The sequence below is a fragment of the Hemitrygon akajei genome, chromosome 5, assembly GCF_048418815.1.
Source record: "Hemitrygon akajei chromosome 5, sHemAka1.3, whole genome shotgun sequence".
Classification (NCBI taxonomy): Eukaryota; Metazoa; Chordata; class Chondrichthyes; order Myliobatiformes; family Dasyatidae; genus Hemitrygon; species Hemitrygon akajei.
In genome coordinates, this window is record NC_133128.1 from 43,114,329 (window position 1) to 43,139,821 (window position 25,493).

The 25,493-nt window shown below is 39.5% G+C and overlaps 1 protein-coding gene across 9 annotated transcripts in view; it reads right to left on the bottom strand.

Annotated features, from left to right (window-relative positions):
- The window catches only part of stxbp5l (syntaxin binding protein 5L), a 352,686-nt gene that overhangs the window by 266,236 nt on the left and 60,957 nt on the right, over positions 1–25,493 (bottom strand). For all 9 annotated transcript variants that reach the window (XR_012098901.1, XM_073045359.1, XM_073045358.1 and 6 more), the window contains exon 3: positions 1,955–2,036. Coding sequence is in view for 8 of the 9 variants with exons in the window: in XM_073045359.1 (XP_072901460.1) it covers positions 1,955–2,036 (82 nt within the window). In the remaining variant the exon portion in view is untranslated. The remainder of the gene's footprint in view (positions 1–1,954; positions 2,037–25,493) is intronic.

Here is a 25,493-nt window from a genome sequence, read left to right on the forward strand (position 1 = left end):
GCTAGTTGAACTGTAACCCCCACCCCCTGTGTTGCACTAGCAAACCTTTCCCACAAGATATTAAAGATATTAGTCCCCCTTCAGTTTAGGTGCAAACTGTCCCATATGTAAAGGTCCCATCTTCCCTAGGACAGAGCCCAATGATCAAAATATCTGAAGCCCTCCCTCTGCACCATTTCTCTAGCCATGTGTTAAACTGTATAATCTTCCTATATCTGGCCTCACAAGCATATGGCCCAGGTAGCAATCCTGAGATCACAGCTCTGGAGGTCCTGTTTAATCAGATACAATTGATTAATAATCTCTGGAAAAGGATGTCTAAGGAAAGAGTATGACTGTATTTCAACTTCAGATTGAGAGTGAGCAACTTGGGACAAAAAAAACACAATCTAAACTTGAACAAAGCCAATTATATTACTATGAGGATTGGATTGACTGAAGTGACAACTGGGAAAACAGATTAAAATGTAAAACAGTATATCACCAGTGGCAGAATAGAAAGAAATATTTCATAAATCACTGCAGGGGCATATTCCACTGAGAATGAATGGCTGTATGACAAAGAAACAGATAAGCAGAGAAATGGCAGAGATTCTAAATGCATATTGGCATGAATAGGGGACTGGTTAAATAATAGAGAAGCAAGATAAATAGGTCATTTTTGGACTGGCAATAAATATCCAGTGGGATGCTACAGGGATCAGTGCTGGCCCCTCAATGATTTACAATATATATCAATGGCTTGGTTCCTGATAATACAAAGGTATGTGGATTAGCAAGTTATGAAGAAGTTGTAAAGGGATATAGATATATTAAGTGTGCAGGCAAGAAGTTGACAAATGGAATATAATGTGGGAAAATGAAAGATTAGAAGTTGTGGCAAAAAAAAGCAAGATCATTTTTAAATGGTGCAAATTGTACAAAAGGATCTGATCGTCATTATGCACAAAGGATTAGCATGCAGATTCAGCAGGTAATTAGGAAGACAAATGGGAAATTGATCTATACTGCAAGGCATATAGAGTATAAAAGGAAGTTTTATTACAAATTTCACTGGGTGTTGGTGGTATCACCCATCGATGAAGTGTTTGACATTGGGAAAGACAAACTATTGGGCAGGATGTTCAAACAGAAACATGTGACTTTGTGGGAAATTGACAGGATGGACTTGGAGGAGGCTGTTACCCTTAGTTGAGGTATCTAGAACTAAAGGACATATTTTCAAAATCAAGATAGGACAAAAAGGAATTTCACATCTCAAAGATTTGTTAATCTACTTCCAAGAGATGTAGAAGCAATGTCATTAAATATATTCAAGCCAGAAACTTGAACTACAGGAGAGCGAAAGGAAAAGGGAGGAGAGCAAGAAAGTTACGTTCGGGAATACGCAAGTAATGATGCTTACTGTGAGGAGTGAAGTAAGATTATCTGGCTTGAAAAGACTTAGCAAAGGTGAAGGCATTAAAGAAAATAAAATATATACATCTATAGATGACAACAATCAAACATATCTTTATTGACAGCTTACCAGATGAAAAATAACCTTTCCCACCATTGCCTAAACTTGTTAAACCTAATTACTCAAACTCATTAGTAATTTGTGTAACTAATGTACAAAAAAAGCTTTTTTGTAACCACTACTCTATCAGCAAAACAGGAAATGATGGTGTGGCAATTCTATGCAAATCATTACACTACAGCACTTCAAAAAACAGAAGTACTTTTCCTAATTCAAAGGCCATGGCAATGTCACAGCCATTCTAAGAGAACCACTCACTCTGAGGTGGTCTTCCAAGTTAATCAATCAGCTTGGCAAATTATTCAAGTGAGTTGATCTTGCAAATCAGTCTAGGGTCTGGGCTATGCTTCTAAATCTAGATAATCCTACATCTTTTAAAGCTCACTGCCACACCGTGTTTTATCAAAAACCACATAGTTAGAATTGTTAGCTTACCTCATTTATCAAGAACTGAAGTTGCAGCACAGCTGCCCCACTATCATGTTGGCAATAGCAGTCAACTCCAGGACGACCTAGTCTGATTGAATCAAGTCAAGGAAAATGCCATTAACTGTTCACACAAAAAGCATTCAGATGTAAAAACTGCAAGCTTTATAGCAATATTTATTTAAACAGGAAACTGGAGTTCCTTATAGTTAGAGTTTTCTACATATTGGATATATGCTCAGTTTATTCAGAACTCCTTAATTAATTCTCACCAAGTATCCATATTCGATTTACATCAATTTGCCAAAGTAGATGCTAAAGTGGATGGTGGTTACACAGAGTGTAGCCTAAATGTAGTGCAATTTCAAAAGAATGTTAAGGTCAGGTATTGGTAAGCCTTGAAATCCCTGCAGACAAGAAGAAAATAACATTTATTAAATAAAACTTTGAAATGGACAGCTGTTGAGTGTTGACTTCATATAGGATTTTTAGTTACAATAACAAATAGATGTATGGCAGAGTTCCTCAGTCACAATGAATTCACACATTCTGCCACATCAGAAACTCTGAATGTTTCTTGCATTCTAACTAACTATGTGAATGATGTATGATCAACCAAACAACTCAAAATACAGGTTTAAAACCTGAGCAGTCTGACATCACATTAATTAGTTTATTATTGTCACATGTACTTTGAAAAACTTTGTTTTGCATGCCATCCATAAAGATCATTTCATCACATCAGCATATCAAGGTGGCACAAGGAAAAAGCAACAACACAATGCAAAATTACAACCTAGATGTTAAGTCAGCGGCAAGTTTCAGGAGGTGGGCACCTCAAAGCTGGGAAGGGGGCAAGGCAGATGTGGAAGCTCAAATTGACTGGGATCCACAGTGAGCATTCTATTCTCTACCAGTCTGGAAAACTGGAAGCACAGGGATTTCAGAAGATGCAGTAAGGTTCATGGCATCACACTTGCCATAGCTGTATTGCAAGAGGCAAAAAGGATAGGAGAGTTACAATAACACTACATTAAATGTTTAGAAGTGTAAACATATGTGTAAGCACAGATGTGATTCCAGGATGATATGTTCAAATATGTTACTGAATAAAGTACAGAACATTCTGAGTAAAGGTGGGTCATTTCTACAAATGACTAATAACATGGTATGTTCCTATCCCAATTAAAACAAAACAAGCATAAACACACCAGATTCTGCAGATGCTGAAAATCTTAAGCAACACACACAAGGCACAGGAGGAACTCAGCAAGTCAGGCAGCAGGTGCTGGGGAATAAGTTTGTCCGAGTGCACCAAGCGTCAGTAGAACATCTACAGCAGGACAGACCATCACATCATTAGGTTTAGACTGGTACTGAATGTCTCTTTAAATGTAAACACTGTACAAAGAGACAAAGCGAGTTTTGCAAATTTGATAAGTTTAACCAATTATTTTTCATAGAGCCATAACATCACGGAAACAGCTCTTCAGTCCACCAAGAATCCATCTATGCCAATCCTACACTAATCCCATTTTTTCCCATGTCTGCCCTATCTCCCACCATATTTCACCACTCAACTACATGATAGACTCAACCTACAGTGGCCAATTAACTTGTCAACCTATACATTTTTGGGATATGGAAACTGGTACAATGGGTCAGCAAACATGAAACTGAGAGAAGTTAAAGGTTTAGGGAAAGAAAGGGCTGAAATGAAGGGAAGGCTAAGCCAATTTAACAAACCTGGTGGGGATGATGGGCTAAAATATATTAATTTCAATTTTTGATTAAGGTAGATTATCTTAAGGACTGTATTAGTACATCAAACTATAATGTTGTAGCCTTTATAAAAACATGGTTGAAATAAATAGGGCAGAACTGGCAGCTCAATATTCCAGGATTCAGATGTTCCAGCTGCAATAGGGAAGGATGAAAGAGAGATGGGGGAGTTGCAGTACTGACTAGGGAGAACGTCACAGAGTGTCTGGAGAGAACACCCTGGATAGTTCAAGTAAGACAAAGTCGGTAAAGCTGAAAAAGAAGAAAGGTGCAACCTCCATTATGGGGCTATACTACAGGTCTCCCAACAGAATGTGGGAGATAGAGGAATAGATATGTAGGTAGATTGTGGAAAAATATAAAAGCAATAGGGTAGTTATGATGGATGACTTGTACTTCTCCAATTGTGACTAGAATTCCTTTAATGCCAGAGGCATATAGGGTAGAATTTGTTAGGCATGTCCAGAAAGGTTTCCTGACATTAGATGTAGATAATCCAACCACGGTAGGGACAATACTAAATGTTGTATTGGGTAATCAGCTTGGCTTGGTGATCCAAGTTTCACTGGATGAACATTTTGGGAACAGTGATTGTAACTTCTTAAGTTTTCAGATAGTTATGGATTTTGGGAAAAAGCTATTTACAACAGTGTTAGATAGGGTGTGGGGAAAGTAGATTGGGAGCAGTTGTTATTGGGCTAGTCCATCTGATCAGAATTCAGCATCAACATGTTCCTTTGATGAAAAAAAAGTCAAGGATGGCAAGGTTAGGAACCTTGGAAGAAGAGAGATGTTGCAAATGTAATCAAAAAGCAAAAGAGGACTAGAATATAAAAACAGCAATGTAATGCTGAGGCTTTGTAAGGCATTGGTCAGACTACATTTGAAGTATTGTGAACAGTTTTGGGCCCTTTATCTAAGAGAAAATGTGCAGGCATGGGACCAGAGGAGATTCACAAGAATGATTCTGGAAATTAAAGGGTTAATGTACAAGGAGCAATTGATTGCTTTGGGCCTGTACACGCTAGAATTTAGAAGAATGAGGGGGTAACTCATTGAAACCAATCGAATATTGAAAGGCCTAGACAAAGTGGATGTGGAGATTATGTTTCCTACAGCTGAAGAATCTAGGACCAGAAGGCAGAGCCTCAGAATAGAGAGATGTCCATTTAGAACAGACACAAGAAGGAATTGTTTTTCAACTAGTGGGTGGTGAATCTGTGGAATTTATTGCTATGGATGGCTGTGGATGCCAAATCTATTTAAATCAGAGGTTGCTAGGTCCTTGTCAACGTGTCAAAGGTTACAGAAAGCACGCAGGCACATGGGGTTGAGGCAAGATAAATCCTCAGTGACAGAACGGTGGAGCAGACTCACTGGGCCAAGCGGCCTGATTTTGCTCCTTTAACTCATGGTCTGGTCACATGGGATCCATGAATGCCATGTAGATTGGATTCAAAATTAGCTTAACCAATGAAGACGGAGGAAAGTGGTGAATTATTCTGGCTGGAAGTCTGTGACCAGTAGTGTTCCACAAAGATCAGTGCTGGGACCTCCAATGTTTGTAGGCAAAATTGTAGATGGGCTGATAAGCAAGTTTGCAGATGATACAAAAATTGATTTGAGTCATGGACAGTGAGGAAGGTTGTCAAAGGATTCAGCATGATATTGTCTGAAGGGAACTGAGGATAGAGAAATGGCAGATAGGGTAATCCAGAAGTGTGTAGGGATTCCACTTTGGAAGGTCAAGTGTAAACGGAAATATACAGTAAATGACTGAACTGTTAGGACATTGACACAGCAAATTATCTTAGCATGCAAGTCCATAGCTTCCTGTAAAGAGTAAAGGCAGTGTACAGCACTATTGCCTTCATTGATCTGGGTGTTGATTATAAAACTTGGAAGTCATGTTGCAGCTGTATAAAATGTTGGTGAGACCACATTGGAAATATTGTGTGCAGTTCTGGTTGAAATATTACAGGAAAAGGTGAAGAAGGGTTTCACCAAGATGTTGCCTGGATTAGAGGGCATTAGTTATAAGGAGAGGTTGGACAACCTTATGCTGTTTTCCCTGGAGCATCAGAGTATGTACAGTGGCCTTATTAGAATATATAAAATTATATAAGCACTAGATAGTGTAGTGTTAATGTGAGAGGGACAAAGTGTGAAGAGGATTTATGAGTCAAGTTGTCCTCACCCCCAAGCAGAGTAAGTGCCTGGCATACACTGTTAAGGGAAGTGATGGAAGCAGATACAATAGCAGTGTTTAAGAGCAATACTGGTATGTGAACAGGCTGGGAATGGAGGGAGATAGACTCTGCACGGACAGGATTGTGTTCATAGTTAGCATAGACATCAGGGGATGAAGGGCCTGTTCTGTTGTACGTGTCAGTAACCAGAGAACATCAACAAGTATATGCAGTTGATGTTACATTGTCCTGGTGCATAGTGACAGTATTCAGAGACTTACTGAATGCATGATCATTCAAGACAGCACTCGACAGTCTTGAGTTTCTTGAGAGTTATTGGAATTTTGTCACCTCAGTGGAAGTTGGAAAAGTTTTGCGAGTCTGAAGGGAGGTCACTTTTTTCAGGATAACTAGCCTCCGGCCTGTTTTGTAGCCACAGTATTTTAGTGCCTGGTCCAATTGAGTTTCCGGTCTACAGTGATCTCCAAATATCCTGCTGCACGGGGAGTGATGGAATACTACTGAATGCAAAGGATGAGTTGTTTGACTCTCAAATGCAGGTTTTGGCAACTGGCAACATGGTTGGTACTTTTCTTGCCAGTTATCAGCCCGTTCTGAATGGTGTAAAATCTTCTTACAAGCAGAATCTCATATTTATGATCAGGTGCTTCATGTCCCAAGTAATTACATATATGCTGTAATTAAATACTGTACATTTATCAGAGAAATTATGCATTTTTGGATGGTAGGCTGATCATGGATGAAGTAGCTCCAGATGGTCAAAGCTTGTGTAAAAACATGAAAGCTTTTTTTCAAATTAATGGCTGTGGCCCTTTGTTAGGTAACAGAAAACCAGAGTCATCATCTTTGCTATAATTTTAGTCATAGAATTATACAGCATGGAAAAAGGCCCTTGAGTGCAATGCACCTATACTGACCAAGTTGTCTACTTGAGCTAATCCCACTTCTTTACACTTGGCCTCCTTCTAAACTTTTCCTATCAATGTACCTGTCTAAATGTTGTTACTGTACCATTTCCTCTGAGCTTATTCCATGTAGTTAGCCTTTAAATTAAAATTTTCAAAGTCAAAATCAATGCAAATTTATTTTAAAAAGTATGTACACTCAGTGACCACTTTATTAAATACAGGAGTGGAATCTGGTGTGATCTTCTGCTGCTGTGGCACATCCACTTCAAGATTCACCTTCTGCACAACACTATCGTAACATTTGGTTATTTGAGTTACTACTGCAGTCCTGTCAGCTTGAACCAGGCTCACCATTCTCCTCTGACCTCTCATTGAGAAAGTGTGTATACCCATAGAACTGCCACTCACTGGATGTTTTATGTTTTTCATGCCATTCCCTGAGACAGTTGTGCATGAAAATTCCAGGTAACCAGCAGTTTCTGAGATACTCAAAACACATTGTCTAGCATCAATAATCATTCCACGGTCAAAGTCTGTGTTCACATTTCTTCCCCATTCTGATACTTGGTCTGAACAACAACTGAACCTTTTGACCCTGTCTGCATGCTTTTATACATTGACTTGAAGCCATATGACTGGCTGATTAAATATTTACATTAACAAGCAGCTGTATGTAATAAAGTGCCTACAGAGTGTATATGTCAGCATATACTACCTTGAGATTCATTCTCTTGCAGGCATTTATAGGACAATAAAGAAATGCAACATGATTTATGAAAAACTATAAAGAGTGACAAACAACTAAGGTACAAAGGAAGACAAATTGTGCAAATAAAAAATACTGAGAACATGAGTCATTGAGTCAGTAGGTTGTGGAATCAGTTTAGGGTCGAGGTGAGTCAAGTAATCTATGCACGCAGACCCAGCAGCCTGATGCTTGTAGGTTAATAACTGTTCCTGGTGGTGTGGGACCCAAGGCTTTTGTACCTCCTGCCTGATGGTATGGGTCGAGTGGGATCCGAGATCAGCCATTATGGAATGGTGGAGCAAACTCGATGGGCTGAATGGCCTAATTCTGCTCCTATGCCTTATAGTCTTATGATATAATTCTGCACTGCTGACATAATAACATGATTTGAATGACATGCATGCTTACATACAGTATGCACTATGTTTTTGACAAAGAATAAGTAACTGTCATATTTGTAATTTACATTTAAGCATATTGTTAAATCATTATTGTATATGGTCAGTGAAAAGAGATTTCCACTGACTTCTTCATGCCACATTGGTTTATTGCTGTTTTAATATCACTTATTTCAATGTTTTGGCCAAGAATTGCATTGATACCATGCTGATAGACGTCATTCCTCCCACGTTCCAAAGATGTATGGATTAGTAGGTTAATTGGTCACATGGGTGTATTTGAGCAGGGTGGGATCATTATAAATAAATAATAATTCAATCAAGTACATAACATTGATGAAGAGGAAAGGGCTTGAAATATTGATCCACCTTGGAACTAATGATAAAAATTGAAATAAGTTGAGGGTTTTCTGTGAGAGATTATGGGAAATAAAATAGTTGGCCTGTGAAGTCTAATGTCTGAAGAATGAAAACAGGAATATCAGGAAAAGTGAGAGATATCAGAAACAGGAACAGGAGTAGGCCATCTGGCCCATCGAGCCTGCTCCGCCATTCAATAAGATCATCGCTGATCTGGCCATGGACTCATCTCCACCTACCTGCCTTTTACCATAAACCTCAATTCCCCTACTATGCCAAAATCTATCCAGCCTTGTCTTAAATATATTTACTGAGGTTGCCTCCACTGCTGCATTTGGCAGAGAATTCCACAGATTCATCAAGTCTTTGGGAAAAGCAGTTCTTCCCCATTTCCATCCTAACTCCCCCGAATCTTGATGCTACGTCCCCTGGTTCTAGTCTCACCTACCAGTGGAAACAACTTCTTTGCCCCTTTCATATTTTTATTTGCAAAGTTATCCCAAGCCAGCAAATGGCAATTGCTTTAACTCCAGTCAAGCGATGCTTTTAGAAACAACAGACAAGGAAAAGATTAATAAGAGTGCAGATGGAATCTGGAGAAAAAGATAAATTGCTGGAAGTACTCAGCAAGTCATGCAGCATTCTGATACATGGTCTTGACCTAAAACTACAATCATTCAGCAGATGCCGCTTTAGCTGCTGAATTCCAAGATTATTTCTTGCTACAAAAGTTTAATATGAACTTAGAAAAGTTCAATTTAATAAAAGAGAGCTGTAACTTTTGTTAAAGAAAACTTTGCTTCTTGAACCTGGCTAAAATTTTGGATGATGGTAGAAAGATGATTATGGGTAAGCAGAACATGAGGTTTTTTTTTTGCAAGAAAGGCTTTCAATGAAGTTCAACAAAAGACCGTTTGCATGATTGACATCCATGCAATAAACAAGTTAGTATCAGCATGGCTAACAGATTTCTATCACTGCAGATATCAAGAATAATGACATTATTTTTCTGATTGGATGATGGTCAGTGTAAGCACCAATTTTTGCAGATTTGAGAGATAATAACAGCTGACATTAGTGCGAAAGGCAAATATTTTCCTCCAGATGTCAGCCTCTCAGCCCAAAACATCAACTCTTTATTCCTCTCCATACTGTTTGACCTACTGAATTCCTCCAGCATACTGCACGCGTTACATTTGTCAAAATGCTTGGAAGTGTGACAAATAGTGAGGATAGTAGTAGGTGGCAAGAAAATGGACATTTGCTTGCTGAGTAAGCAAACAAATGACCAAATTAAATGTAACTCTTGGTTCGGCTAGCAGCTTAATATAGGGGATGATAACCCCTGGCCCAGCTAAACTTAAGAAATCTCGTTTCGTTGAATGATGTGTCCCCTGTTACAAATCAGTACCCAATATCGATTAAATGATTGAGCTTTATAATTCTTAACTTGACTATATGGTTAGTAAAGAAACAAAAAAAAAAAGAAAAGGGCCCATTCTCATGAACCAGTCTAATGCACAAATGTTGGAGCTCACTGATAAGGCCGTTCTTTCACCATCAACCTCCTCCGATCATCACTGACCTTCGGACCCTCGGCCCAAGTCCACTCTGTCCTGCGGTCTACCAACTCTCTCCATTCGCGTTTTCTCTCCTCATCTCTCCCTGGCAAAAGACCACAAATTCCCAGCTCCCAGACCCACAGGAAAGAACGACATCCCTCTCATTGGATAGACCCACATTTCAAAGCCCCGTTATCTCTAGTCATAACCCAAACATTGCTGCCACAGAGAAACCATTACCTCAGCAGTCGAACATTACAGAGAAGCCATTACATTAGCAGCGAAACCTGACAGCGTGTTACACAAATAAAATAGATTAGTGTCGTCTTAGAATCAAAATCAGGTTTATTATCCTGACTTACGTGCTGTGAAATCTGCTGCTTTGCAGCAGCACTATAGTGAAAAGCATAGAATGAATATAAATTACTAAATAAATAAATAGTGCAACAATAAAAGGAATAATAAAATAGAGTTCATGGACTATTTAGAAAGAAGCTGTTTCTAAATCATTGAGTGCAGGTCTTCAGACTTCTGTAGCTCCTCACTGATGGCAGTAAAGAGAGCGTGTACAAGATGGTGAGGACCCTTAACGATGGATGGCATCTTCTTGCAGGGTCGCCTTGTGAAGACAGCCTGAATGGTTGCTAGGCTTGCTCCTGTGTCTGCAACACTCTGCAATGTCTTCTGATGTTGTGCATGGGAGCTGCTGATGCAACCTGTCAGAACGCTCTCCACGATAGGAATACAGAAATTCGTAAGAGTCTTTGGTGACATGCCAAATCTCCTCAGACTCCTGATGAAGTAAAGTCTGGTATGCCTTGTTCAAGACTGCATCAATGTGTTGGGCTGAGATGTTAACATCCAATGACTTGAAGCTACTCACTCTTTCCACAGCTAACCCCTCGATGAGGACTGGTGCATGTTCTCTCAACTTCTTCCTGATGTCCACAATCAATTCCCTGGTCTTGCTAACATTGGGTATGAGGTTGTTTTTATGACACCACTCAATCAACCAAACTTTCTTATTCCTGCATATCTCCTCTTTGCCATTTGACATTGAATCATAGAAAAATACAACATAGATACTGGCCATTGGGCCCAACCAGTCCATACTGAATACAGCTGCCATCCAGTCAGTCCCAATTGGCCCATATCCTTCCAAACCTCAGCACTCCATGTACTTGTCCAAGTGCTTCTTAAATGATTCTATTGTAAGCTATCTCAAGTGGTCCCTTAGGCAGTTCATTCCATATACACAACACCCTCTGTGTAAAGTTGCCCCTCACGTCTCCTTTAAATCTTTCCTCTCTCACTTTAACTGTATCCAGCCCCTTCCCTAGCTTTGGACTCCCCTGTCTATGGGAAAAGACTGCAAGATCGTTACCGCCCACTTTATCTATGCTTCTCATAAATTTTAAACATTTCTATGAAGTTACCTCCTCATTCTCCTACACTCCAAGGAACAGAAACCTGGAAGGAACCTGGCTAACCTCCCCTCACAACTCAGGCCCTCTAGTCCAGACAATATCCTTGTAAATCTTTTCTGCACTTTTTAGTTTAACCACATTTTTGCTATCACAGGGTGACCAAAACTGTACACAATACTCAAGTTTATTCTCGCCAACAATTTGTACACAGTAACTATATTTCAACTCCTATACTTAACTGCCTGACTGATGAAGGCCATGTGCTAAATGTCTTTGCCACTACCCTATCTACACATGTACCTAAATTTAACCCACCACTAACTGATCCAGACCTTCCTGTGATCTATGATAATTTTCTTCATTATCAACAACACCCCCAATTGGTGCCAAGGTAGCACAGCAGTTAGCATGATACAATACAGCTAGAGGTGTCAGAGTTCAGGTTTCATTTCCAGTGCCATCTGTAAGGAGTCTCTGTATGTCCTCCTCATGGAATGTGTGGATTTTTCCCAGAAGCTCCGGTTTCCTCCTACTCTAAATGAACCTACCATGCAAGACCTTGTCAAAGGCTTTGCTAAAGTCCAAATAGATAATAACTATGGCTCTGTCCTTATTGACCATTTTAGTTTTTCTTCAAAACACAAAGATTTCTCAGTTGTGACTTCTGTGCACAAATCTACACTCCATAGATGCTGCCTGTCCTGCTGAGTTCCTCCAGCATTTTCTGTATGCTCCTCCTAATCAGACTTTGTTTATGCAAATGCTGGTAGATCCTGCCTCTCAGAATTCTCTCTAGTAACTTCCCCACTACCGATCAGCCTGTAGTTCTTGTCCTTGCAACGGGCCTCATATACAGTATAACATGTTGAAATTTTTAGCAGAAATGCCTTAAGGAGCGTGGAATCAAAACAGATAAATATTTGAAAGTGGCAGGGTTAAGAGTGGTTATTATACATGATACTCAGGTTCATAAATAAAGCCAAATAATGGAACTGTTTGGTGAAATTTGATTAACCCAATAGTTTCCTTTTGTGCCACAAGTATTTATTTTAATTCATTAATTTTGTAGGTGTCACCCACAGGCCAGCATCTGTTACCCAAGCTTAGCTTCCCTCAAGAAGGTGACAGTCAGACCCCTTCATGAACGATTGCAGACCTTCAGGTCAAAGTACCATCATAATACTACTGCGTTGAGTTCAAGGGTTCAGACTCAGCAATGATGAAAATGGACAATATATCTCCAAGATGATGTATGATATGGATAGGGAGCTGCAAACTGTGATGCTCCTATGCTCCTGCTAGACTTCCGCAGGGACTGTGCAGTAGTTATTTTTAATCAATGCTATTCAAAGTTCAAAGTAAATTTATACTTACCATATACTACCTTGAGATTCATTCTTGTGCAGGCATTTACAATAAGAAATACAACAGAATTTTACAAAAACGATTCATAAGCAAAGATTGACAGCATGCAAAAGAGAAACTGTGCAAATACAAATAATACAGAGAACGAGTTGTAAAGAATCCTTGAATGTGAGGCTACAGGTTGTAGAGTACAGGTCAATGAAGTTTACTGCACTAGTTCAAGAGCCCAATGGTTGTCGGATAATAACTGTAGCTGAACCTAGTGGTATGGGACCCGAGGCTTCCGTACCTTTCGCTCAATGGTAGTAGTGAGAAGAGGGCATGGCCTGGATGGTGGGACTCTTTGATGGATGCTGCTTTCTTGTGACATGCTTCAAGTAATGGTAAGGAGAGATTTGCCTGTGATGGACTTAGCTGTAACTACCACTTTCTGTCGACTATTCCATTGCTGGGAATTGATGTTTCTGTACCAGGCTGGGATGCAACCATTCAGGATACTGTCTACCGTTCAGCTATAGAAGTTTGTCAAAGTTTTTGGTGACATGACAAATCCACGCAAAATTCCAATAAAGTAGAGCCGTTGTCATGCCTTCTTTATGATGACACTTATGTGCTGGTCCAAGAATAGCTCCTCTGATATGTTAATGCAGAGTATCTAAAGCTACTGACCTTTTCCACCTGTTCCCCTAATGAGGACTGGCTGAAGGACCTCTGCTTTCTTCCTTCTGTGGTCAATAATCAGCTCTTTAGTTTTGCTAGTTTTGAGTGACAGTTTGTTGCTGTGTAACCATTCAACCAGTTTTTCCAATCTCTCTTCCATATGCCAATTTGTCATCACCTTTGATTTTTGGTCAACAGAAGTAAGTAGGGCAGGGAGATAAACAGAGTCCTATGGTGTACCTGTGCTGGTGGTGAGTGTGGAGATATTGTTGTCAATCTGTACTAACAGTACCAACTGAAGTCAACCAGTGAGGAAATTGAGGATTCAGCTGTACAGAAAGATACTGATAGTGTGGAATGCTGAGCTGTAGTCAATGAAGGGCACCCTGATGTGTGTATCCTTCATTGGCCAGGTGTTCTAAAGCTGAGTGAAGAGCCAGTGAAACTGCATCTGTTGTTGACCTGTTGTGAAGGTAGGCAAATTGGAGCAGATCCAGGTTGCTCCTCAAGCAGGAGCTGATAGGCTTCATGACCGCCTCTCAAAGCATTTCATCATGGTAAATGTAATTGCTACTGGACAGCAGTCATTGAGGCAGGTTACCATGTTCTTCTTGGGCAGACAAATGCATCTGCTACAGGTACGTACATAGACTGATGAAGATAAGGTCAAGAAGGTTTATCTCATGTTATTTCATTTACCATCTACCGTACATCCACCAGCTATGTTCTGAAGATTGACAGTACAATGACTGCATACTAATTACACAAAAACACATTTTGTGTCTTTTTATGGAAACCATATTGCAGAACAAATGTTTGTCCTTATAGTAATCTACTTACTACCTACAGCATCCTCAGTATGACAAATGCGTGCTCCTGAATTTGGCCTGTTCAGTCATTTGAAAGCCACTTTTGGTGATGTGCACCAACATCTCCACCCAGAACATATACTTGTTTCTTTTAGCATTATGAAGTAAAATTCTATCTGAAGGAGAGATTAAGTGGTTACTCTGTGTAAGATCACTCTTTCCATGGATTCCAGAGTTAATACCGTGGACACCCAGTGTCACTCCTTCCTCGCAGTGCTAGCAGAACTGGTGAATCCAATTTGCAAAAGACACGAGATGCAACTAAGGAATATGGAGGAATCCAGAAGGTCAGCTACAAGAAACAGCTGACTTTCTGAACTTGAGGTGGCACTGTAGTGTTGTGCTTAGTAGAATGCTATTACAGGCCAATGATCCACGTGCAATGATCCACGTGCAATTCTGTCGCTGTCTGGGAGGGGTTTGTACTTTCTCCCCGTGATCATGTGGTCTTCCTCCAGGTGCTCTGATTTCCTCTCACATTCAAAAGACGTACAGGGTTAGAAGGTTTATTGGTTACATGTGTGTAATTGAACAGGCAGGCTTGTTTGCCTGGAAGGGCCAGTAAGCATACAATATCGCTAAATAAAACTCAGCTGAATATAACTTCAGCACGTTGTTTTTGACTGCTGACAGGACAATATTCCCTTAAAGAAAACTGACTGGGGTACCCAATATGGAGGGCAATCATGCCCTCAAGTCTGTAGTTCTCTCCCTTAGGTTTCTGAGTCTTCAATAAATGTGTCCCGGTAGGGTGGCTTGGCGGATGCCAGGATATCCGTTCAATTTTATTCTTGCTGTTGGTTTTCATACAATTGAATAGTCTGCAAGACTATTTCAGAGAGTTAAAAGAGTCAACCATGAGGCTTTCCCTGCCATACTTCCAATCATAGTCCTTCCCATCAGCAAAACTATCCATTTGGCATGCAAGATGGACGGTAGGCCTAGAAGAGCAGTTGTGGCTCTGTTCATGATTGACAAGGCTTCCATACAAAAAAAACTGATTCAAGGGATTTTGACCCCTCCTAGCTTGTTCACAAATATGAACGTTACTGCATCAATTTTCTACAAGTTGAACAGTATGTACAATTTGCATCAATGCCTAAACCTATTCAAAAGTTAATAAAACTGAAATGGAAACTCTGAATGTTCAATTTACAGAAGGTGAAAAATCACATACGTTAATACAATAAAACATTCATAAATGAAGGATTAAAATGAAAACAGTTTATTTAATGGAATAGCATATATGATAGATGTATACAAAGATTATTAATTCAAACTGAAAAATTAAAATCATTTTCACAATAATTGAAAACATCCAGCAATATGTATTATGTCAAGTACCCATACTATATTTATTCTTAAATTTAACTATGATTTGTGGGACTCAGGTAATTTTCTCCTTCGGTAACATTTGTTGTCTTTGAAAACCACTTTCTAATCTCTGATGTTTTTATAGGCAAATCAAGAGAAGCCACTGAAATTAGTCAATGTGATTGGACAGAATAAAATGAACTAAATGGTTCTGAATTTGAGGAGATAATTTAACATTAATTAACTATTTACCATTTCAAAGATCTAAAAGAATGTTAATTTTACTTGAATACAAAAGTTAGTCAAATATATGATTTTGTACATGTTGCTGCAATGGTGGGGATAAATTATGATTGTGTTCACATTAACTTGGTATGATGGACAGAGATCTCAATGGAGATGAAACGTTGTCAGAAGAGCAGCTGCTGGTTCACTATTGTTGATTTTTTAATACTGCATAAAATCTATATTAACCCTTGGCAATTAAAGTCTATGGTCTACATTTAAAACAGGATAGAGTGGAGAAAAATAGGCTTCGATGCTCAGGTGAGATTCAGTTATCAATGTGAAGTTATATTTTATCTTTTTTTCCCCCTGAAGACAAATTCCTACAAATTTCCTAACTTTGTTTTGGTTTTAATTATCCTTTCCAACAAGAAAGCCATTTATCTCAGACACTATAATATATAGCTGACAGCACTGGTCGTCTTATGACTGCCTAAATGAAAATTATGGATATATTTAAACTTGGCATAGCAAATGGAAATAGAAAGTGGTTGTGAAAATCTACAGCTGCAGATTGTGATTTTTTTTTGGTATTCTGCTGTCCCCAGCAGCATAGAGCAGATTCAATTTACTTTCAAGTTTAACATGCATTTATTGTGATCATGTATAAATATTTCAATAAAACACAAAAATTACACACGGAATGAATAAAAAAACTACTAATTTCTACTGAGGAAAATAAACAAAACTAGCAAAAATGCATGAAAAATCTTCTGCAATGTATACACGGACAAATGAAGTACAAGTGATAAACTTCAGATCTCAAACTCTTGCACTTGATCACCAAAACTCACTCTGAAAGTATGCCAGTATGCAATTTGCATCCTTGTGTCAACTTTTAGATTGTCCAAGGCTGAGCTGCCTTTTAAAAAAAGCCACAAAGGTGGACCCACAAAAGAAAAAACAGATAAACAAGTTCTGGCCACCCATGTTTAGCACATTCAGCAGTACTGAATAGAATACTGACAATGCTTATGAAATATTTAAAAATTAAATGGTTATCTTTTTGTAACTATTGTCCCTACATTATTGCCGTTATACATTTCACTGCAGACATTTCCTTCCTTAAACCATTTGCAAATCTCATGTGGCATGCTAAAAGATCAGCAGATATTCATCTCAATTTATTTGAAAGCATTAAATAGTAAGACAAATTGTGCTGGCTAAGGACCACTGGAACTTGCACTGAGAAAATGTTTCTCCAGCACATACTACATGACAGATACCATTGCACCAGCAGTGAACTCCATGAATCAAGTGATCGAGCCCATCTGCCTCCCATTCCTACGTAGACTGCAAATGGCAATGAATTAGAGTTCCCATAAATTTAATTGGTGATTTCCAGTCTGGAGATCAGTTAAAAAAAAGGGAAAAGTTGCTCAGTTTTATTTTAATATTATTTCTTAATGTTTAAATATTTTTAAAATCTATTTTCTTCCTTAAAAGTTTTTTTTTTATATATGAACAAGACAGTTCTATTTCTAGCCTTTGATTTGCAGATATTCTGGTTATGGAAGCAATATGGAACGCTGCCTGAAGCCCATACATCTGGGTTTTATTTATTTTAAATATAGTTAATTATTTCTAATGTTTCCAAACTATTTATTTCTAATTCAAATATTGGTTACAACTTTAGTTTTTTTTAAATATATCTAAATGTCGGGGAGACTTAGAGCAGGCAGAGCACTGCTCAGTGGGGCTTCAGCCATACAAAGGGCACATTGAGAGTAACCAAGCAAAATAAATGGAATGCTGGATTATGAAAAAGCAAAGAAATTATAGTCAACATGTGTAAAACAGTGATTTGGCTCCATATGAGGTGCTGTGGTTAATTCTGATCACCTGGCTTCAATTTGGAAATCAGAAACAGGTTTATTATCACCGATATACAGTATTTAATGGCATTTGTTCTTTAGTAGCAGCAGTCAATTATCAGAATGAAGCCATTTCCATTATCATAGCAAAATAACCGAGATTTATTTTCCTGTGAACAATCACAGTAAATACAAGACAATAGAATCATTTTGCCCAACAGAATGGACCAACAAGCTATGTGCAAAAGACAATAAACTGTGCAAATACAAAAATAAAGAAATAATTAAATAAACTAACAATAAATATCAAAAACATGATTTGAAGGGTCCTTAAAAGTGAGTCCATAGTTTTCAGAAACACCAGTGTTGGGGCAAGTGAGGTTGAGTGAAGTTATCCTCTCTGGTTCAAGAGCCTAATGGTTGAGAGGTAAAACCTATTCCTGAACCTGGTGTTGAGGGTCCCGAGGCTCCTGTATCTTCTTCCTGATGGCAGCAGCAAGAAGAGATCATGTTCTGAGAGGTTAGGGTCCTTGATGATGGATGCTGCCTTCCTGCAAAAGCATTCTGTGTAAATGTGCTCAATAGTGGGGAGGACTTGTGATAGACTGGGCCATATACATTACTTTATGTAGGCTTTCCTGTTTCAGGGCATTGATGTTTCCATGATGCAACCAGCGTATATGCCCTCCACCACCTCTCTACAGAAGTTTGTCAAAGTTTTAGATGAAATGCAGAATCTTCGCAAACTTCTAAGAAACTAGAGATACTGCAGTGCTTTCTTCATAATGGTACTTATGTGCTGGACAAAGGACAGATCCACTGAAATGATTAACACAGGAATTTAAAAGTCGCTGACCCTCTCCACCTGATGAAGACTGGATCATGGACCTCTGGGTTCTTCCTCCTGAAGTCAATAATCAGCTCCTTGGTCTTGATGACACTGAGTGAGAGGTTGTTGTTGTGGCAGCACTCAGCCTGATTGTCAGTCTCCTTTCTACATGCTGATTCATCACCACCTTTGATTCAGCCAGTGACAGTGGTGTCCTCAGCAACCTTGAATATGACATTGGCACAGTGCTTAGTCTCGCAGTCATAAGCATACAGCGTAGAGCAGGGGGCTAAGCACACAGCCTTGTGGTGCACTTGTGCTGATGGTGATCACGGAGGAGATGTTTTTAACTATCCAAAATAAATGGGGTCTTCAAGAGAGGAAATAGAAGGTCCAGTTGCACAAAAAGATTTTGAGGCCTAGGTCTTGAAACTTATTGATCAGTTTTGAGGGGGTTAGCATTGAATGCTGAGCTGCAGTCAATGAAGTATGACTACAAGTATGACTCCTGATGTATGCATCTTTGCTATCCAGATGTTCCAGGGTTGAGTTATGAGTCAATGAAATGGCATCTGCTGAACACCTACGCTCTGTCCGCCAGAGAAAGCAGGATCTCCCAGTGGCCACACATTTTAATTCCACGTCCCATTCCCATTCTGATATGTCTATCCATGGCCTCCTCTACTGTCAAGATGAATCCGCACTCAGGTTGGAGGAACAACACCTTATATACCGTCTGGGTAGCCTCCAACCTGATGGCATGAACATTGACTTCTCTAACTTCCATTAATGCCCCTCCTCCCCTTCTTACCCCATCCCTGATATATTTAGTTTCCCCCCCCCCCTCTTTTTTCCTCTCTGTCTCTGCCCATCACTCTGCCTGTTCTCCATCTCCCTCTGGTCCTCCCCCCTCCCCCTTTCTTTCTCCCTAGGCCTCCTATCCCATGATCCTTTCCCTTCTCCAGCTCTGTATCCCTTTTGCCAATCACCTTTCCAACTCTCAGCTTCACCCCACCCCCTCCGGTCTTCTCCTATCATTTCACATTTCCCCCTCCCCCTTTCAAATCTCTTACTAGCTTTCCTTTCAGTTAGTCCTGACGAAGGGTCTCGGCCCAAAACGCCGACAGTGCTTCTTCCTATAGATGCTGCCTGGCCTGCTGTGTTCCACCAACATTTTGTGTGTGTTGCTTGAATTTCCAGCAACTGCAGATTTCCTCGTGTTGGCATCTGCTTTTGACCTGTTGTGATGGTAAGAAAATTGGAGCTGATCCAAGTTGCTTCTCAGGCAGGAGATGATGTGTTTCATCGTCAACCTCTCAAAGCACTTCATCACAGTGTATGTAAGTGCTACTGGAGGCTAGTCATTGAGACATGTTACTATATTGTCCTTAGGCACTGATATAATTGAAGCCTGATTGAAGCACGTGGGTACCCCAGACTGCTGAGCTAGAGATTAAAGATTATCCAGCTAGTTTATCAGCATAGGTCTTTACTACTTGGCTGAGAACCCTGTCTGGGACCGATGCTTTCTGTGGGTTCACCCTCCTGAAGAATGCGTTCACTTCGGCCTCAGAGACTGAAATCACAGGGCTATGGGGGCTCAAGGGCCAGCATAGGAGATTTTAAATTATGGGTAAAGATGCACAGGAGATGCAATGAAAAACATTGTTCAAAACAATAAAAGGCAGATGCAATCAAGAATATACAATCTATAAATGTAGTGAAAGTAAAAGTAAGGATGTTCAAAAAGGAATTAAAAAGCAAATGAAAGAATAATTTGTTAGGCGATTTGGATAAAGCAAGGGAATGGGACTGACAAGATAATTTTCACTAAAGAACTGATCCCTTTCTAGTATTATAACTATTATAAAATTCTGTTTTATTATATGCATCAGCAAGTGTTGAGATAATTTCATTTCAATTCAGCCATGATTTACTTTGCCAAAGTGACTGAAAGTTTCTTTGTTACTCTTGTTGCTCATACACTTTGAATTATCCTTCAGTGATAATTGCTTTCAGGATTATTTTCTTTCTCCAGTTTAGCATAAACTGAAATTTTTAAGACAGATCACATAGTTTGCATATACTTATTAGTGACTTAATAAATGTGTTCTAATCATTTAGTTCTACATCAAATTTAACATATCAAACATCAATGTATATGTTTGGTATTGGTATGGTGGTGTCACACATACCAAGATACTGTTAATATTTTTGTTTGTTTTGTTTGGCAAGTTTAAGAACGAACAAATTACTGTTTAATATACTATTGTACCCAGTTAGTAATTTCTATTTAATGCGACCGTGAGTTAGCTTCACTTTCTTTTTAAATATTGGGGAAAAATTAACTTTTCTCAACATTGTAAAATGAAACTTTCATTTATTATATATTAATAACTTCTACTAACTTATGTACAAGATTATGATTAAGTTTGATTGTGTGATTGACAGCAAGAAAGAGTTCCAGGCTGTAAAGTGATATTGAAATAGTTAAGTGGGCACAAAAGAGGCAAATTAAATTCAATTAAGGAAGTGTGAAGTAATACATTTGGGAAAGGCAAATAACAAAAGATAATAATCAACTTAAGGACTCAACTATTGCAGAGGAAAAAGGAGGCCTTTTAGTGCAAGTCCATATATCTCTGAAGGTATCAAGATAGGTAGATAAATTGTTTAAAACACATTTAGGATTATTAAGCCTAGAACCTGATGGCATGAATATCAATTTCGCCTTCTGGTAAAAATAAATTCTCTCTCTCCCTCCCCTCTTCTCTATTCCCCTCTCTGGCCTCTTACTTCTTCTCACCAGCCTATCACTCCCTCCTGGGTTGCCCCTCCTTCCTTTTCTCCCATGGTCCATTCTCCCCTCCCAACAGAATCCCTCTTCTCCTGCCCTTAACCATCTCACCCATCACCTTCCAGGTATTCTCCTCCTCCTCCCACCAACTTTTTACTTTAGCGACTTCCCCTTCCTTTCCAGTCCTGAAGAAGGGTCTCAACCTGGAAAGTCGACTGTTTATTCATTTCCATAGATGCTGCCTGACCTGCAGAGTTCCTCCTGTTACCTTTATGATACTGCCTGTAACAAATGAGGATAATATATAAAAAGCAAAGGGTAATGCAAGAACCATTAAAAATTCTAGTTAGGCCACAGCCAGAGTACTTTGTGTCGTTCAAGTCACTACACTGCCTGGAAGAATTGGGCAGCACTGGAGAGGACACAGCAGAGATTTACAAACCTACTGGCAGGACTGGCAATTTATAGTTAGAAGGATAGATAGACTCAAGTGGGATTGTTTTCTTCCGAAGAAAGGAAACCTAGAGGCAAAACACTATGCAAGGCCTACAGTGGAGAGAGGGAAACGCAGATCTGTCGGTCATAGGAGCAAATGTATGCACACACTCTGGACATGAGAATTTAACATTATGTGAGCTCATTCATATGTACAGGTATCCATAACTTGGGTATGGCCTGTATGTCTATTAAGAGATGCTTGGTCACGTATTTCTGCAATAAATTAGGCACAAGTTATCAAACAGCAAGTCTGCAAAATGAATTAGCACATACTACACATCTGCTAGCAGAATTCACAATTCCATTTGTGAAATGAGAAAATGCAAGCTTCCCAGCAACGTAAAAAACTGAACCACTAAATAACTAAATGTTATATCAAAACTTGCCAGGGCTCATGAACAAAACAATATTTGACCAAGCCTGGTAAGCAAAATAATGTTTGCTTGTATCTGATATTAAAAAAAAACATTCAGAACATCAAGGGTTTCAATAAATCCCTTCATCAGGATTTACTCATACATCATTATTCGTAGCAATTAACACATTGACATATCTAAAGTATATTTATTATTCACTATAAACAATGATGCCCAAGTTTGTTAAGTACAATTTTTTTCAAGTACTTGTGTATTCTGCATCATCTATGCAATTTCAAATTCATACATTCATTCCCAGAGTTCAATGGACTTACAAGCCAACGATTGTACTCTTTTCGCATCCATCAGTTAGCCATATCTATTCAAAATATTTTAATTAAACAAAATTTTTGATTAGTTCCTTTCTAGCAAGCTTTAATTTCAAATCTTTCTCTAGTGAAATGTCCAGCACACACAACATCTCCATTACATCTGTTTTGATGCAACTGTGCACACTTATGTATTGAATGTTTTCTTCAGAGCATCTTCCATCACAGCTGAGAGAGCCCTTGTACACTTCAACTGATATTCGTCTCTGCTTCCATACATAATAAGGATTAGGTTCTCTTTCTCCTCGCCTTCATCTCCACTTGCCTCTGCTTTTAGTCCATCATATTCGATAAATTCAAACACCTCCAAAGGATGCTACCACCATATACATTATTCTCTCCTGTCCTCTTTCAGTAGCCCAAAGTCACCATGTTCTCTGAAGTTCTCTGGTGCACTCTCCCATGCCCACCAATATCCATAGTTAATGCAGATGTAATTACTTTTAAAAAAACACTAAGTTCCGAACATGTGAAACCAAGAAAGTACATAGTAACTAACAAAAAAAAGTTTTTTTATCATCATTTTCATTGTTGTCATTATGGGATATCATTACATCTATTGACCTCTGACTAACTTTCAATAGTAATTCATCCACTGTGAAACTAGAAGTAGTCACAAAACAAGCTATATTTTTCCTTCCTGCTTGATTTATGACTACCAGTTTCAGTTCTACATCTCACGTATCCCCGATTTTAAATCATTCCACCAAAAGTTTTTGGCAATGGGATAAATATCAGCTAACACATCAAGAGCTAAGGAGAATCAATGGTGCCTAACGACAACTCCTTTGCTTGTATCTTCGGAACCAGTTCTATTTCTATCTTTAATATCTCTATTTTTCCCTGTCAGGGTTCTTTTGAAGACCCTGACCTGGAGTTATGTGCTGACTAGGGTTCTTTGCAGGAATGGGACCCACTTTCAGGGTTTCACAACTGACCATTATTCGGTACACCAAGGGCGTGGCCTAAGGGCTTCGCTCACCTTCGGAGGTTCGAGAGTTCATGGCTCTGGAGACGGGGCAGGGAGGGGGGAAATGGGATGTTGGTATCTGGGCTGGAGACTGGTGTGTCGTGGGGGTTGGAACATCTAAGGCTGTGTGCCCAGAGACCCGAGATCTTTGGGCACAGAGCTCAGAAAAAGCAATGCAACGAACTGCTAACATCTTAAACCAGTGAGTTACTTGTTACGACTTCCCTCTTGCTGTGAAACAGAGACACCTCTTTCTCCCTTATTAGGGAGAGAGAGAGAGAGAGCCTGTGGTATGTCAAATACCAGGTGAACGAGCAGATTTGGGGTAACTGCCAGTCTGTGTCTTTGCTGTTGTTTTGTTCATGCTTGAGTGCTCAGTGGTGGGTGCTGGTGCTTTTTTTTTGCTGGTGGGGGAAGGGGGGATTGTTGCTTGCTGCCACTTAAGCGCAGAAGGGAGGGGAGCTGGGGGTGGCTTTTAACTAGCATTCATTCTTTGGAGGCACTCCTCTGTTTTTCGTGGATGGTTGCGAAGAAAAAGCATTTCAGGATGTATATTGTATACATTCCTCAAACATTAAATGTTCCTTTGAAACCTTCAACAGAGAATACTGTAAATATCAGACAGTTCTTGTAGAAAACTGGAAGAGTCATTACAGAAAAGGGAATAGAACAATATATAACAAAAACAGCTATGGGAATCCATGAGCTTGTAGTGGATATCAAGTCAAGTTTATTGTCATGTAACTACATACATGTATATAGCATATATAACGTATACAGAAATGAGGCAACGTTTCTTCAAATCAAGGTGTAAACCACAGTAGTACACGTAACACACATAGCACAGGAAAACTTAGAAGGCAAGGATAGGATCTACAGATAAATTACACATAAATAAGCTAACGTGCATTAATATTAAATATTGTAAGGTACAGAACAGATTAACCAGTGACACTTTGAATACGATGTGGCAGGGATGCTGGTCTAATAGCCCGGAGGAAGAAACTGTTTCTCATTCTAACTATTTTTTGTTTCTGTGCATTGTAATCCCTGCCTGATGGTAGAAAGTCAAAGAGGATGCTGGATGGATGGGTGGGATCCTTAATAACATGAAGGGCCCTGCTTATGCAAATTTCCTGATAAATGTCCCTGATGGAAGGTAGGGAGACCCCTATGATCCTCTCAGCTGTTCTCACAGTCCTTTATAGAGACTTCTGGTCTGATGCTCGACTGCTCAACAGCTCCCATATCAGATGGAGATGCAACTTGTCAGGACACTTCCAATATTGCTCCTGTAAAATGCAGTTAAGATGGGAGGCAGGGGGAGGCAGGAGGGGGAGCCTTGCTTGTCTCAATCTTCTTAGGAACTGGAGGTGCTGCTGTGCCTTCTTGTTCAGGGAGGTGATATTAAGGGACCAGGTGAGGTCAGCCATGATGTGAACTCCCAGGAACTTGGTGCACTTAGCTCTATGCAGGAGCCATAGGGGGGATGGTTTATCTGCACCTTCCTGAAGTCCACAATGATTTCCTTGGTCTTCTTCACATTCAGGCTTAGTTTGTTCTGCTCACACCAATCTATCAGTCGCTCCACTTCCTCTCTATACTCCATCTAGTCATCATTCTTGATAAGGCCAACCACCATTGTGTCATCGGCAAACTTGATAACATGGTTTGAGTGAATCCTGCGAGACCAGTCATGCATCAGCAGTGTGAACAGCAGTGGGCTGAGCACACAGCCTTGGGAAGCGCCTGTGCTCAGTGTAATGGGATAAGAGATGTTGCTGCCCACATGGACCAACTGTGATCTTACTGTTAGGAAGTCCTGTATCCAATTGCAGAGGGAGGTGTTGGGACCTAGCAAGGACAGTTTCTGGGGTATTATGGTGTTGAACAATCCTGGGCACAATCCTAAGACACAAAAGGAAGGGAAAATCAAAGATGGAATATGTGAAAGTGGGTTAGAAATTGGTAATAAAGTAGGATTCAGCTCTAGCATGTCCTAGAATA